Here is a 12,500-nt window from a genome sequence, read left to right as displayed (position 1 = left end):
CTCGGTTGGTCCCCGTGGAGCAACAGCAGCAGGTTTTAGTACGCATTCGCGACGATCACGACGATGCGATGCGTTGAGGCGCGACGGAAAAGCGGCCACTGAGTGTGTGTTACACTTTCGTTTTTCTTTGCTACTTTGCATCTGACGCTGGGCGGTATGATGGAGATGGAGTAGCCATTAAACCGTTGGTCGTTTCGGGAGTAACTGCAGTGACATGGATTTGGTGGTTGCTTGCAGGCACGGCCAGCACGGAGGGTAAAAGGGGGCTTGCAAATGGCCCATTTGAAGGAATGATTGCTACACGGTTCAACCAACCATTTTATTGCACGTAACGGGGGAGTACACGCATCTGCAGCATCATTGTTGAGTGCATATTACATGAGCATATTGCTACATTTTCGCGTTGACATCGTTTTAAGACGCATAAAACAATAGTAACCACGGCTAAGTAGGCTTCGAATGAGACGCAGATGATTCTCAGAGTCAGATTCTAACATCATCCAACGAAGAGTGGACGCTGGATTGCAAACAAGTTTCGCAAGTCGCCAGTGAAGCATAGCATTCATTGGAAGTAAGTTGTCCACCCATCCATTACTCCCCGGGGGCCACGATAATTACCATTTACCGTTGATCCATCGTTCAATAATTGTCGTCTTTCAGCAGAACCAGTCCCCCACGCCGGCAAACCGTGGGTGGAACGCGGGCGCTTTCCCTCCAAGTTTCTTCATTCTCCCTTGCGGCCCTTGAACCGCATGCGCAACCGCTACCTCCCGGGGAGCAATGTTCGTTTGTTTCAATTTGCTATGGTTAGAACGATTAGGGCTTTGTGGTCATTGTGGCTAGAACAAAAATGGTGACCCCATCATAGTGCCACCGAAAGGCCTTTCTGGCCAACACGCTAACACGCTGGAGTTAGCAAGATGTCGAAACCGTCGTTGCCACGCGCCCGCTGAAATCACTGCCCGGCGAGAGCGAAAGTTGCCGGGCCTCCGATTTGTCCCATTTCGAGCCGTGTGCCGTGGCGTTTAGTTGGCAATCGACTTTGCCAACCTGATTACCGGTGTAACTGGTACACGTTGTGGGGGCCAGATAGCCTAGATATGCTCAATGGCTAGCTGATTGGTTTTTCACTGCTCATTCAATCTTGTCTGCTGCTGGTTTTGGATAATGGAACCCAAAAAAGAAAAAAGAGGTGGCATTGAGACTGTGTACCGATTTCATTAATGATGATCCGAGCACTCAAAAGTGTAATATCCCACCGCCCGTGGCCTTGACAATCCACATCACCATCAGGGTTCCGAGTATTTCAACACCCCGGACCAGTGTGTTTGACATAACCGCTCAAATCGATGCTAAATGCGTGGAGCGAGTGCTTCGTTCGCTCCGGACGGAAGTGGATCTTCCTGTGTTTGGTTAAGAACTGTTTGAAGTCCTTCATCGATGTGGATGTAAATATGACGCATTATGAGCCCACCTTCCATTCCGCTTGCGTGCGGCTGTGGCCCAAGACAAGCGGTGTAAACTGGCGCACTAGACCACTCCCAATGTGGCATTACTATGTAGCAACAAGCGAAGAACCCATTTGTTGGATCGGAATTTCAAAAAGATGACATTTGGCGCGGTCGTCATTCGTCAATTACCTGATTACACCGTGGAACTCTGTTGTGCGAATAGATACAAAGCATCATCAGCGTGGTGCCAATACGTAGCATACCGATTTCGACATTCGGCCCTATGATTAATGGTTTCGATTTTTACATAACCACCCGCCAGATATCGGCCAGAGCCAGCGCCAGCGCCAGCGCCAGCGCCAGCGCCAGCGGCTTACTTGTCGCCAAGATGCCATCTTGCTGCCCATCATCGAGTGGCGTCTGAACGAATCGGAACGAAGACAAACCGCTTCAACATGACATCAAGTGAGTTCTCCACGAATGGCGGTGGCATTCGTGAAAGGGGTCGACCCGGCCAGCTGCTGGAAGATTTCTCTGCCTCACGTCGCCAAGTGGCACCCAACCAATGCTGCTGCTGCGCTCGGCCAGGGGCATTTGTTGTCACTTCAAGCGGCCTAACCTAGAGACATTTCTCAAACTCTTTCATCCTGTTTATGGCACACTCGATGGCACCCTCCATGACCGATTATGATGTAACGGAAATTAGTGCAATGTTCAAATTCGTCTCCCATGAGAAGCCCTCGGAATGAACCCCCGGTGGATGGCTGGAAGCCCATCCGCGTGCAGCCCCATGTTCCGCTTCGGCGCGTTAATGCGAAGCAATTTCCCACAAACAAAATCACATTTTTTTTTAAATGGCAATTCATGTCTTCGAGTGTCTTCCTGAACAATGAAGGATTAACTTGAGCATCTTTGGTGGAATGGCAAACTTCACGCGAAGAACGCGACCTCCACCGCCACTTAGTTGCTCCGTTAAGTAACTAAAGTGCGTCTCGCTGTGCAACAACAGTAGCTTGCAGGTGGGCTACTCTGCTGACAATCTCTGCTGCCTTAATGGTCGTGTCGTAACCGGGACGAGCCAGCGCGATGACGCGGCGTCATCTGACCGCAGGAGCTGGAGGAGTCTGGAGGATTTTACCGGCGTGCGCGTCAAGGACTGGCGCAATGTCATGTGCCTATAAAAGTGAAGCGAACGAACCACTTTTGGGCCCGAAGAGTAAATACAATCACGCCGTATTAGAACGGAATTATGTCAGCAGCGGTAGCTGGCCCGCCACATGCAGGAGACGTGACGAGCCGGCGGCACATCCCTTCCCTGAGGGGAGGCTATAAACTTTCGCGTGACCTACTCGTGTGTCTGGCCGCGCCGTGAGCACACTCCGGACGCGGGTAATTTGGTAATATTTACGCACGGTCTATAAAGCAATGGCCAAGGAACCGACACACTTTGACCCACATTTCAGGGAATCCACATCCAGCAATGCGCAATCCTTCTATGGGCTGGCACTGGTACAGACTCCCTTAGGCCTTTCTGCATGTGTGTGTTTTGTGGAACTAATTGAAAAAAAGCACTGGCCGCCGCGCCTCTTCACCATCGCGTGCAGACATCCCATGGAGCGATCGCAGGGAGTTACATCATTCGTTGCTGACCACCGCAGAAGCTTTAATTGTGCCCCGCATCCACCTGAAGCACTCCAATCGACTGGCTGGCTGCCGAGACACCCTTTCTCGGATGAGGATCACAATTAAGGGTAGTGCCCGGGTAGCTGCACACGGGCGGGAGGTGAAATGGCGCTCGCCTAACAAAAGATCACCCATCAAACGGTGAACTGTTATCCGCCCCGATATCTGGAGCAATCCGTCGGTCTCATTGTTCGGGCGCCACTGGACAAATGGTACTGGCGCACATCGAAAGTGATCCCTCCCGATGACAATGGGACTTCCATTTCGAACGTTCAGCTACGATATCCGGGGTGTTAAACGTCACCATGCCGTACGAGATTCTTGTGATGGCCTGGTGGAGTGCCATTTTGCCGGATTACTATCAAGCTATCTGGTGTTAATCGACCACCATTCCACACCTCTGCAGGCTGCGGCTCCCTCACTTCCTGACCGGGCGCACTAGTGTGCCACAACCGTGACAGTGAAAGGTGGTACGGAACGGGCCACGAGGTTATGCAATGCAACGCTGATGCCTCTTTTTTGTTGTCGCACAGCAGCAGCTCCCCGTATGCTGCGCCTGCTATGCTCCTGCTATGCTCCTGCTATGCTCTTGATCTCGTGGCACCAGCCATGGATAATTGCGGACAGGCAGCCCAACAGTGGAACCTGGAACCATTGGACACGTTTTGGGGGGAAAGTGTTTGAGCAGAAGACCTTGGACTAGTGCGGGATCGGGTCGTGCGAGGCCGGTCAACAGCCCGGGCACAGCTGCGAAACCACCAGCCAGTGTCGATGAATTTGCATAATGGACACCGTGCACACCGTGGTCATTCGAATTCGGTAACGTGTGAGAATCCTTCGCTGCCAGATTTAAAATGGCAACATAAAGGACCTGAAGAACCATTGTATCACCACGAGTATCCTGAGCATGACGCTCAACACTTTAGTTCACTTTAGAGATTGACAGAAGAAGAAAAAAAACCCCAAACCATTGTCGTGTGCGCCTTTCTATCACTTCCGCGACGCGAGCCTAGCCAACCGAGAAAGGGTCATTAAAGGAAAGGCGGCACTTGAACGAGAAAAAAAACCGAGCAAAATAATCCGATCTCGGTGCGGCCAAGCCTATTCTCCTGTTTTGCGCTCTAAGCACACGCTTCACTTTCGTTTCATTTGAAACTTGCGGCGGAAAGTGAACGCAAAACCGTTATAAGATTGGCGCTTCTCTGCCTTCTCCACCCCTAAGCTCCTCCTCTTCCTCGGATCGCGATATAATGTGTGCCAAATGTGCAGAGGGAGAGAAAAAAAAGAAACTAGAAACTCCTCATCGACCAACGGCTGGCAGTTGTTTGTTTGCGGCACCATTTATCGGTCAGCAAGGAGCTAGGAGAGAAGTTTGTCCAAGTCCTTGATCGCACGCTCGCGAATGATGGACGCTAGTGGACGAATGGGCGGACATGTTAATGTTTTTTTTTTGTATTTTTCTCTCTCCCATTTTTGCCGATCAATCAAAATGGAACGGTGCAGCGAGATGCTAATCTGTGGAGTGTGCACACAAAAATCGTACTAAGCGATGGTGGTTAGCGTGGTTCGTTCGGTTTCGTGACATAACGTGGCATGACGAGGATGACCTAGGGGACCCTCTGCGGTGCTGCTGCTGCTCCTGCTGCTACTCTTCAACTCTTGTAGTAGTTTTTGAGGATTCAATCTTGGTAAATCGACTGTTACACAACTCTACTCTTGCCGCGTTCTAAGACGCTCATCATCTCATCGTGACTCATCACTTGAAAGATGATTATTACAGTCGTTCATCCGTACGCCACGCAAAATCATTTCGCGCGCCGTGGTTCCATAACACGATGGACCATAAATCGGAATCCTCCAGCTAAAAACCCGTGTGTGCCCTGCGGCTTCGGCTTACGATCGAGTTAAGGGCTTACGTCTACAAAGGCAGACTAGAATCAAGCATTATGGAACAACGCCGCCTGTTTGAATTTCGATGTTTGATTATGCTCGGTGATAAAGGTGGACGAGTGAGCCCGGAACACTGAGCAACCCGCCGACCGCCTCCATCGGTCTCCACACCATCGGCCCCCTGGCCAGTCGGCGGATCTTATGCAACGCGCGTGCACACGCTCGGTACTCGCGCTCGCGGTACATCATTTACAACCCCTCCACTTGCAACGCGCGTCGCGACGATTGCAAAATGCAACATGCAATTGCAACGGCTCCCGTTCTTCCCTCCTTCTTCCCGCTGAAAGTGCATTCGTTAAAGTGGCACTTACCGGCCACCGACACCGAAAAGGTTAGACCGACTGTTATCTGCCCGAGCTGACGAAGGGAGCACACGATACGATGATGCTCGTGCCGATGACGGCTACGAAGATGATGAGCAGGATGATGGAGTAGGAGAGGAACAGTAGCAGAATCTGTTTCTTCTTGCGCTGCCAGAAGACATTTTAGCATTTTAAGCACGTCACCGGCCAACCTAGCGGCCACCTGCGCACGACCGTTTGGACGACGACGGTGAAAAGATCACGATTGCGGCATCACAAAACGATGTAGCCGAAAGGTTGTTCCCACCAAACGACAGCGTGGTAGCGTTTTAATTGGCCCAGGGTACTCGTGGTACCCGTGGCGAAAAAGGGTCCTCGTGTAGCAATAATACCAACAGAGCAACTTTGCAACATTCTGGAACGCGATTCTTTTTGGGTTCTCTTTGAAAATTATTAAATTTCAGTTCTCAACGGCCAGAACCACATCCGTGAGGCAAACAAACCCACGGCGGGATGATCATCTTTATAATAAAAAAGAAACAAAAACCGAGAGCCAGCTTGTTGGACTGGTTTTGCATTCCTGCACATGAGAAACCGGTTTCCGTTCTTAAGGTCGCGAAATGTGGTTCTTGGTAGAACAAGGTCATAAATTGAATGTTTTCTGTCGTGTTTTCGCAATTTGGAAAAAGAAAATGGCTAAGATCATGCGTGCGATGCGTATGCTCCCAACAAAGCATGCGACATCTTACGGTGTCCCCATCGCGACGCAACACATTCAGTTACCAGCGAAACTGCGAAACGTTCGTTAGCAACCCGCCATCGTCATCATCATCGCCATCGTCATCGTCATCGCCATCGTTGTCAACCCCACTTATTCAAGCCGAAAGTCGCTACTCAAACAACAAGCCCCCCCTGGCCCCTCATATCGCCACACAGTGTGCCGTGAGAAATCGTTTTCCCCCCAAAACACCCCGCCCCAAAAACAACCCCACCACCACCACCGGTTGCGCGCGGCCGAAGACCGACGATTCAGCTTTACGCCGGCCACGAAACCGTTCGTGAGTATTTCGTGGGGCTTCAATTACGATCGGCGCTTCGTAGCGAGCGGTTCAACGCGGGCTCTCAGGAAACTCTGGCATCGCTCGTCAGGTGGTGTGTCTCGATCTAGCGGAAGATCTCTACTGATCGCATATTCTCATATTCGCCGATGATCCATCGATTGATAGTGAATCGTCCATTCAGCGCCACAATTTCATTCATTGTTTGAAGTCTGGTCAACGTCTGGTGTCGGTTGCTTATCGTGATCAAAAACCCCACCGGGGAGCCAGGGGACGCCACACCTTCACACGAGGATCACACGATCGTGAAGGTGAAAAGTGTTAACAGCGCAGTGCAAGTGTGAAACCAGATGGTTTAGCTTTCAACCAGCGTGGCGATGCCATCCACTAGATCCAGAAAGTGAGAGTTCCCATCTGTGAGGCTCAACCCCTCAGCGGTTGATTTAAATGTTGATCGTGCTACCAGTGGCTGTGCGGTTAGTGTGTCGCCAGTGCAGTTGATTGTAATTTTTGGCACCTCATCCCTGTGTCCTCGCCGCCAAAAAGCGCCGCAGTGTTCGTGATAGTACGAGTGTGGTTTAGGATTTGATCGTATTTTGGTGATCGCTCGTGATCGTTTTTTTTTTTTGTTGTTTCAATTTCGTTTCGTTCCGAGTGTGTAAGGTTGGGTGCAAAATAAGGAAGTAAGTCTACGCTAGTGCGCATTAAGATACATCATCAATCAGCTAGCAGCGCTAGGCTCGAGTCGAGGCTAGCGCCGGACCAATCTTACAGTTGGCTGATCACGGTTGATCATCACTGCTATTGTTTATTGTAAGAGGGTTGGGATGAATCGTTTTCGTTCCAGTGCTTAAGCCAGGGTCAGCGTCAGGGGCTTTATGGTGAGATTTATGATCGTCGTTGCAACAACTGTTGGTACTGTCTTCGAACAATCGTGAAATACAACTGTTATGAAGTGATCAGCAATCGTTTTAATGAATAATACATGCAGCCCAGTACACGATTCGCACATAAAAAAATGCAAAAAATCTTGAGAGCGTCCTTGTAAATGGCGCTTCACTCAGGCAGCTATTCACTTGTTCCGCAGCATTCCACAATCACGGTACGCCCATCTGCATGTGGCATCTTGAAAGGCACAACGAAAGGATGATCTTGTGCACTATTGCGCTGTCTATTCGCGACCGCATTGGAATGAGCACGCCAGACATCGATCGGTGGCATGCTTTGGCTGAAAGTGAAATTATGGAGCCGGTACGGTGCCCGTACGTTGCGCAATCACGAGACTCTTCCACGAGGAAGACCTAGAAAATGGGTTTTCATCATCGGCAAACGATTGAAGGTGGCGCGAGCCGCAGCCACTGCCACGGACAATAGAGAGGCGTGAGGGGGCCGGCTTGTTAGAAAGAGCGAAAAACCTGTTCCAGTTTGTCAGTTCGAGGTCTAGGTTGATTAGTTGATCTTTAGTCGCCTGGCGTTGCTCTCGTGCACTACGCAGAAGTGAATGGATCGCTTGCTGGTCGGTCTTTGTGGTTCGCAGCTTGCATCGGAGCGCATAAAATGGCGCCGTTTAATTTGCGATTCGCGATACGAGCCGGTGTCCGTGAGCTGCTGAACATGAACCATATGACTTGTTGTATCTTTTTCTTCTGCTCTACCTTGGCCGACGGCAGAAGCCAGAGAAGAAGTACTCTTTTACCTTGTTTAAACCGGTCCGGGTTCCGGCTTCGGATGTCTTCTTTTCTACCATTGCGCCCAGACAAAAAGAAGTCAAAAAAGTAAACAATCTCTTTGTGATCTGCACCGTGTCCACGCGAAACGGTCCGTTGAGCAGAGTGGCTTGTCCTTTTGAAAGCCCTTTCGCAAATATATACGCATGATTCTGGCGAATGCAAGTATGCAGTTTCGAGCGAACAGCAGGACTTTCTCTTTCCTTGCTTACTGGCAGTTGAGTTTTTGTTAGCTTCATTTCTGATCCCCAAAAAACCACACTAAGAAAGTCGAATATCTTGAGCAATCCGAGGTGTAAATCGGTTAGCAAAATTCTCAATTACATCATCAAATAAGAGGCAATTAACATCTGCCAGCTAAAAAACCTTTTTCGGGAACTGAACATACCGATCGTGCTCATGCTAGATCGCAGATAATTAGCAATCCACGTTGATTGCTCATAAGAAGTTTAAAAAACGTTCAATTCGCTAATCAGCTACAGAACCATTGAACTAGCACAAACCCTCGATAGCATTGGGTTTGCCAAAAGCACACCTTTTTACTTATCGGCCAACGTTAGTGGCGACAGCGGACGCCCTTCAACGACTCGAAACTGGAAACTGGCTGCCTCAGCGACAAACTCCTTTCTAGGGGTTCGCTACGCAGAGGCCCATGCTTCATTCTCGTGCGTTCGAGCCTCTGTTTGCTCAATCCACACACATCAACACCCCTTCGATGGCAGAACAAGCACCGGTGGTCACTGACCATGAGCCAGACCCCCCTCACCTTCACATGAGAGATATAGTCGCTCGCGATCGCGCAGTACATCGCTGCATATCTCCGTCGCTTTGCCACGTGCTACTGTATCCAACTTTGCGTGTTTGATGTTGAGAAGTTGGTTTTTAGCAAACGCAAAATGAAACATCAACCACGTTGCGTGCTGCGTGTAAATGGCTCATCCCTGCGGCGATCGATTTTGGAATTGATTGAAAACTGAAAGCAAAGTCTCTTTGGGTCCAGCTTGCGGACCTCTTAGTAATCTTCGCCGGTCTTTGTCATCACAGTGTTTTGATTGGATTCATCAACGAACCAAGCTGTGATCTCACACGAGCTTACGACATCCGGCAGCTGCGCAACTGTTGGCATGCCAGCGATTCACACGATTTCGGTCCCGCAAACAAATGACACGAATCAAATTTTAATCATATTTCTATCGGACCATCTTCGTCATCATCGCGAGAAGAACATCAATAGTTTTCATCCGATAATACACCCATGAGGAAGGTCCATTTTTCAATGCCAACCACCACCGATTGGCCGATTAGCGTGGATGGAATCGGTAATCAGAAGGAGTTGGCAGAATTTTTTCTCTGACAAATCGCACGCACATTTACTGGCCGATTCTTTGATCGATTCGCCGGCATTCCACGCCGTTTATGCAACACCAATAAATGACAAAAAAAGGGGAAACCAAAAATGTGGGAAGCTGATGATTGATGTTAGCGGTCATCAATGGCCCTCCTTCCATCGGAAGCACGGCGAACCACGGAGTGGATGAAAACGAAACGGAATCGAAATAGACGCTCTATCACGTCACCGACCCTCATAACGTGTAGGAAAGCGGCACCGAACGCGTCTCCCCAAAAACGATCTTGAAAAGCGAACGGAAAGCTACATCTTAAACCGGTTCCGTGAACTTCAGCAGCAACACAGCTGCAGGCGCGTTTCCCTCGCGCTTCAAGGTCAATGCGAATGCATTTATTTATCGAAGATCGTAATTTATTCATCCCTCACTCCAACCAGCTAACGAGTCGATTAACGTCTATCCTCTTTCTACTATCTCGTTCCGCAGACAAATCCTCCGAAACCGAGAGTTAAGCTGACCATCCCACCTCACCCCCAGCACGGGAACCAAGGGCTTTGGTTGGCATAATGGTTGGGCAGAGAATAGCAAACTCTTTACTGAAGAGATCGGCCTTTTCCTCGGCGCTCAATGTGCTGCCCAACGAGGCGACGTCTGCGGTCCCCGGTGCGGCCATACTGGAACCGCACATGCAGCAGCAGCAGCCACCAGCATCGATCAGTGCTCAGTTTCCACATGCCAGGCCCTACGTCGATGTGCCGGGTCCGAAAGGGTTGCCCATGATCGGTAACTCATGGCGCTTTGCACCAATCATCGGTAAGTAAACGTCGTCCAGGCTTCCATTTGATCTAAAACTTATCAATCACCTTCGCCGAAGTGGTCTCTAAGCTAGTGGAAAGGTCTAGGAGGTTCTGATTGTTTCGCAATAAATCGAGCAAACGATCGGCGATCTTCATCGGTGCCACGTTGTCTGGCAAGCTCGGTGAGCAGCATACGCACCACAGCACTTTGCACGCCCTCACCGATGGTCTCGACACATAAAAGAGAGGCCAACGCAAAAAACAACGGGGTGGGAGGGGGGGGGGGAACAAAATGTGGATCGTAACACCCGCAACCACGCTCACCTTGTTGACTTCCTTGATCGCGTCTGTTCATATAACGCTAAGCTTACGCTTCTTTTTGGCGAACGGTGAGCTTCTAATAAGCGCCGACGATGAAAATGATCCGTTTCGTTTGATTTCGTTACGCCGACGCCCGATTTCACAATCCAGCACGTGCGTGCGGGCGATCGTGTTATTACATCTAATCACCTAGGCTAATGTACTATAAACCGGCACACCGATCCGGGTCGAATTCTGAGGCCGATTTGGGTGGACGAAAAGTGTCAGTGGCAGATGATGTGGGAGCCACCGTGTTGTTAACCAATCGCTGATAACCATCGGAGGAAAGTGAATCATTTTTGTCCGGCCGGTGGTGGCGACCATGAAGCCCGCGATTTGTAGTTCCGTGGAGACTTCCTTTCGAGATTGCGCTCGAGGTCAGAAGTCGAGACCGATTGCTCCATTTCGTTAGGTAAGAGAGAGAGAGCGAGGATTTTGCACAAACAAACCACAAACCGTTTACCGACGGTCAACAGTGTCCATTACGCCAGAGCTGCCAAGCGTTGGCAGTCATTTAAGTTGAACGAAAGGCGCTCCAGCAACGTCGCTCTGTGCTCCATTTTTCCACCACCTCGAACACGAGTCCCTGGGTTTGTCCTAGTTTGTTTAGTTGCGTTTCATGGAACGTAAGCCATGCGCTACCAGTGAACATCATTAGCGGATCAACGAGCAAGCAATTCGGAAGCCCAAGCAACGAAAAGACAGTTCCCGAATTGCCACCGAGGTGACCGCTTGCACAAAGCTTGCATTACGATCGTACCTTTGCATCGATTGCAAACATGGTCACGTTGCCTCGGTTGCCTCCGTTTGCTGTATTGTGAAATCGAGGATCGAGGGGCACAGGATCATGAAGCGCAACGACAATGGGAAGCGCTTTACATAATTTCTTCTCGCTTCACCCGCCCTCCCGGCGTGACACTCTCCATTGTTTCCGTGCAAACAGACCACCCCTTCCATGCTCGCAGTTGACACTTTGGCGGAGCCGCGCGATGATGACGATGTTTTCGGGGTCTCCTAGCCTTTGCTGGCACTCTGTGTGTGCACAGATCATGTAATGGGCTACGCCGAACGTCACAATGACACGGTTTGCACTGTTTTTTGGGGCACCAGGCACCGGGCGAGTAGCTTGTCCCATTTTGGGCATTCATTGGGCTGCGTAACAGGTCACACCGCATAGCGACAACGGTGTCTTTTGCTTGGCTTGGCTGCCGGCAGCTATCAATCATCTCACTACGAACGGCAGAAGATCTCCTGCGACCAAGCGACGAACTCGCGAAACGCATAAAAAGGGCTACAGGCGCAGAGAGAGAGAGAGAGATGATGACAAATTGATTGCCAGCACGACGGCACCTTTGGTCGATCGAAATCGATTGTTGGAGCGTCGAAGCGTCCAGAGTTGTCGTGGTGACAAACGAAATTAAAATCGATGACCAACCGGAGCCCCCGGTCAGGTCATTGAATCGCTCGCAACAGAAGATCGTGGCCACTACTTTAAATGGATTTGAAAACCGAGATGCTACGAACAGGGGTTTTTAGCAGCAATCAACGCGTAATTATAGCCAGCGATCCCTGGCGATCTTGTAATAATACCCTTCGTTTGTTCGTTTACATAATGGGCGGACACGGCACCCGTAGTCTTTTGATTATTATTGCTTACCAAAGGTGCTGGGGAACTTGTGGCAGCCCGGAACCATCCGTGCCACCCGCGGTGAGGTTATGAATACAAACCACGCGCGTGAACTAAGCGAATAAACAGCGAAATACGGTACGGGGATTGTCCATTTCACACCTAAACCGAGACACGTGAATGATAGCCTATTCTTACA

The 12,500-nt window shown here is 50.2% G+C and overlaps 2 protein-coding genes across 10 annotated transcripts in view; one reads left to right on the top strand and one right to left on the bottom strand.

The window, feature by feature from the left end:
- Positions 1–12,500, bottom strand: part of LOC126578279 (G protein alpha o subunit) — a 42,026-nt gene that overhangs the window by 7,680 nt on the left and 21,846 nt on the right. The gene's annotated exons all lie outside the window — the stretch shown is intronic.
- Positions 6,490–12,500, top strand: part of LOC126578278 (probable cytochrome P450 49a1) — a 9,608-nt gene continuing 3,597 nt past the window's right edge. The window contains exons 1-3 of one of the 2 annotated variants that reach the window (XM_050240679.1): positions 6,490–6,670; positions 6,711–7,127; positions 10,004–10,330. In XM_050240679.1, coding sequence (XP_050096636.1) covers positions 10,084–10,330 — 247 coding nt within the window. In that variant the 5' untranslated portion in view covers positions 6,490–6,670; positions 6,711–7,127; positions 10,004–10,083. Of the gene's footprint in view, positions 6,671–6,710; positions 7,128–7,194; positions 7,326–10,003; positions 10,331–12,500 lie in introns of those variants that run through there. The other variant, XM_050240680.1, reaches the window with a different exon arrangement.

The sequence above is a fragment of the Anopheles aquasalis genome, chromosome 3 (genome assembly GCF_943734665.1).
Source record: "Anopheles aquasalis chromosome 3, idAnoAquaMG_Q_19, whole genome shotgun sequence".
Taxonomy (NCBI): Eukaryota; Metazoa; Arthropoda; class Insecta; order Diptera; family Culicidae; genus Anopheles; species Anopheles aquasalis.
This window is presented reverse-complemented; position numbering and strand designations above follow the sequence as displayed.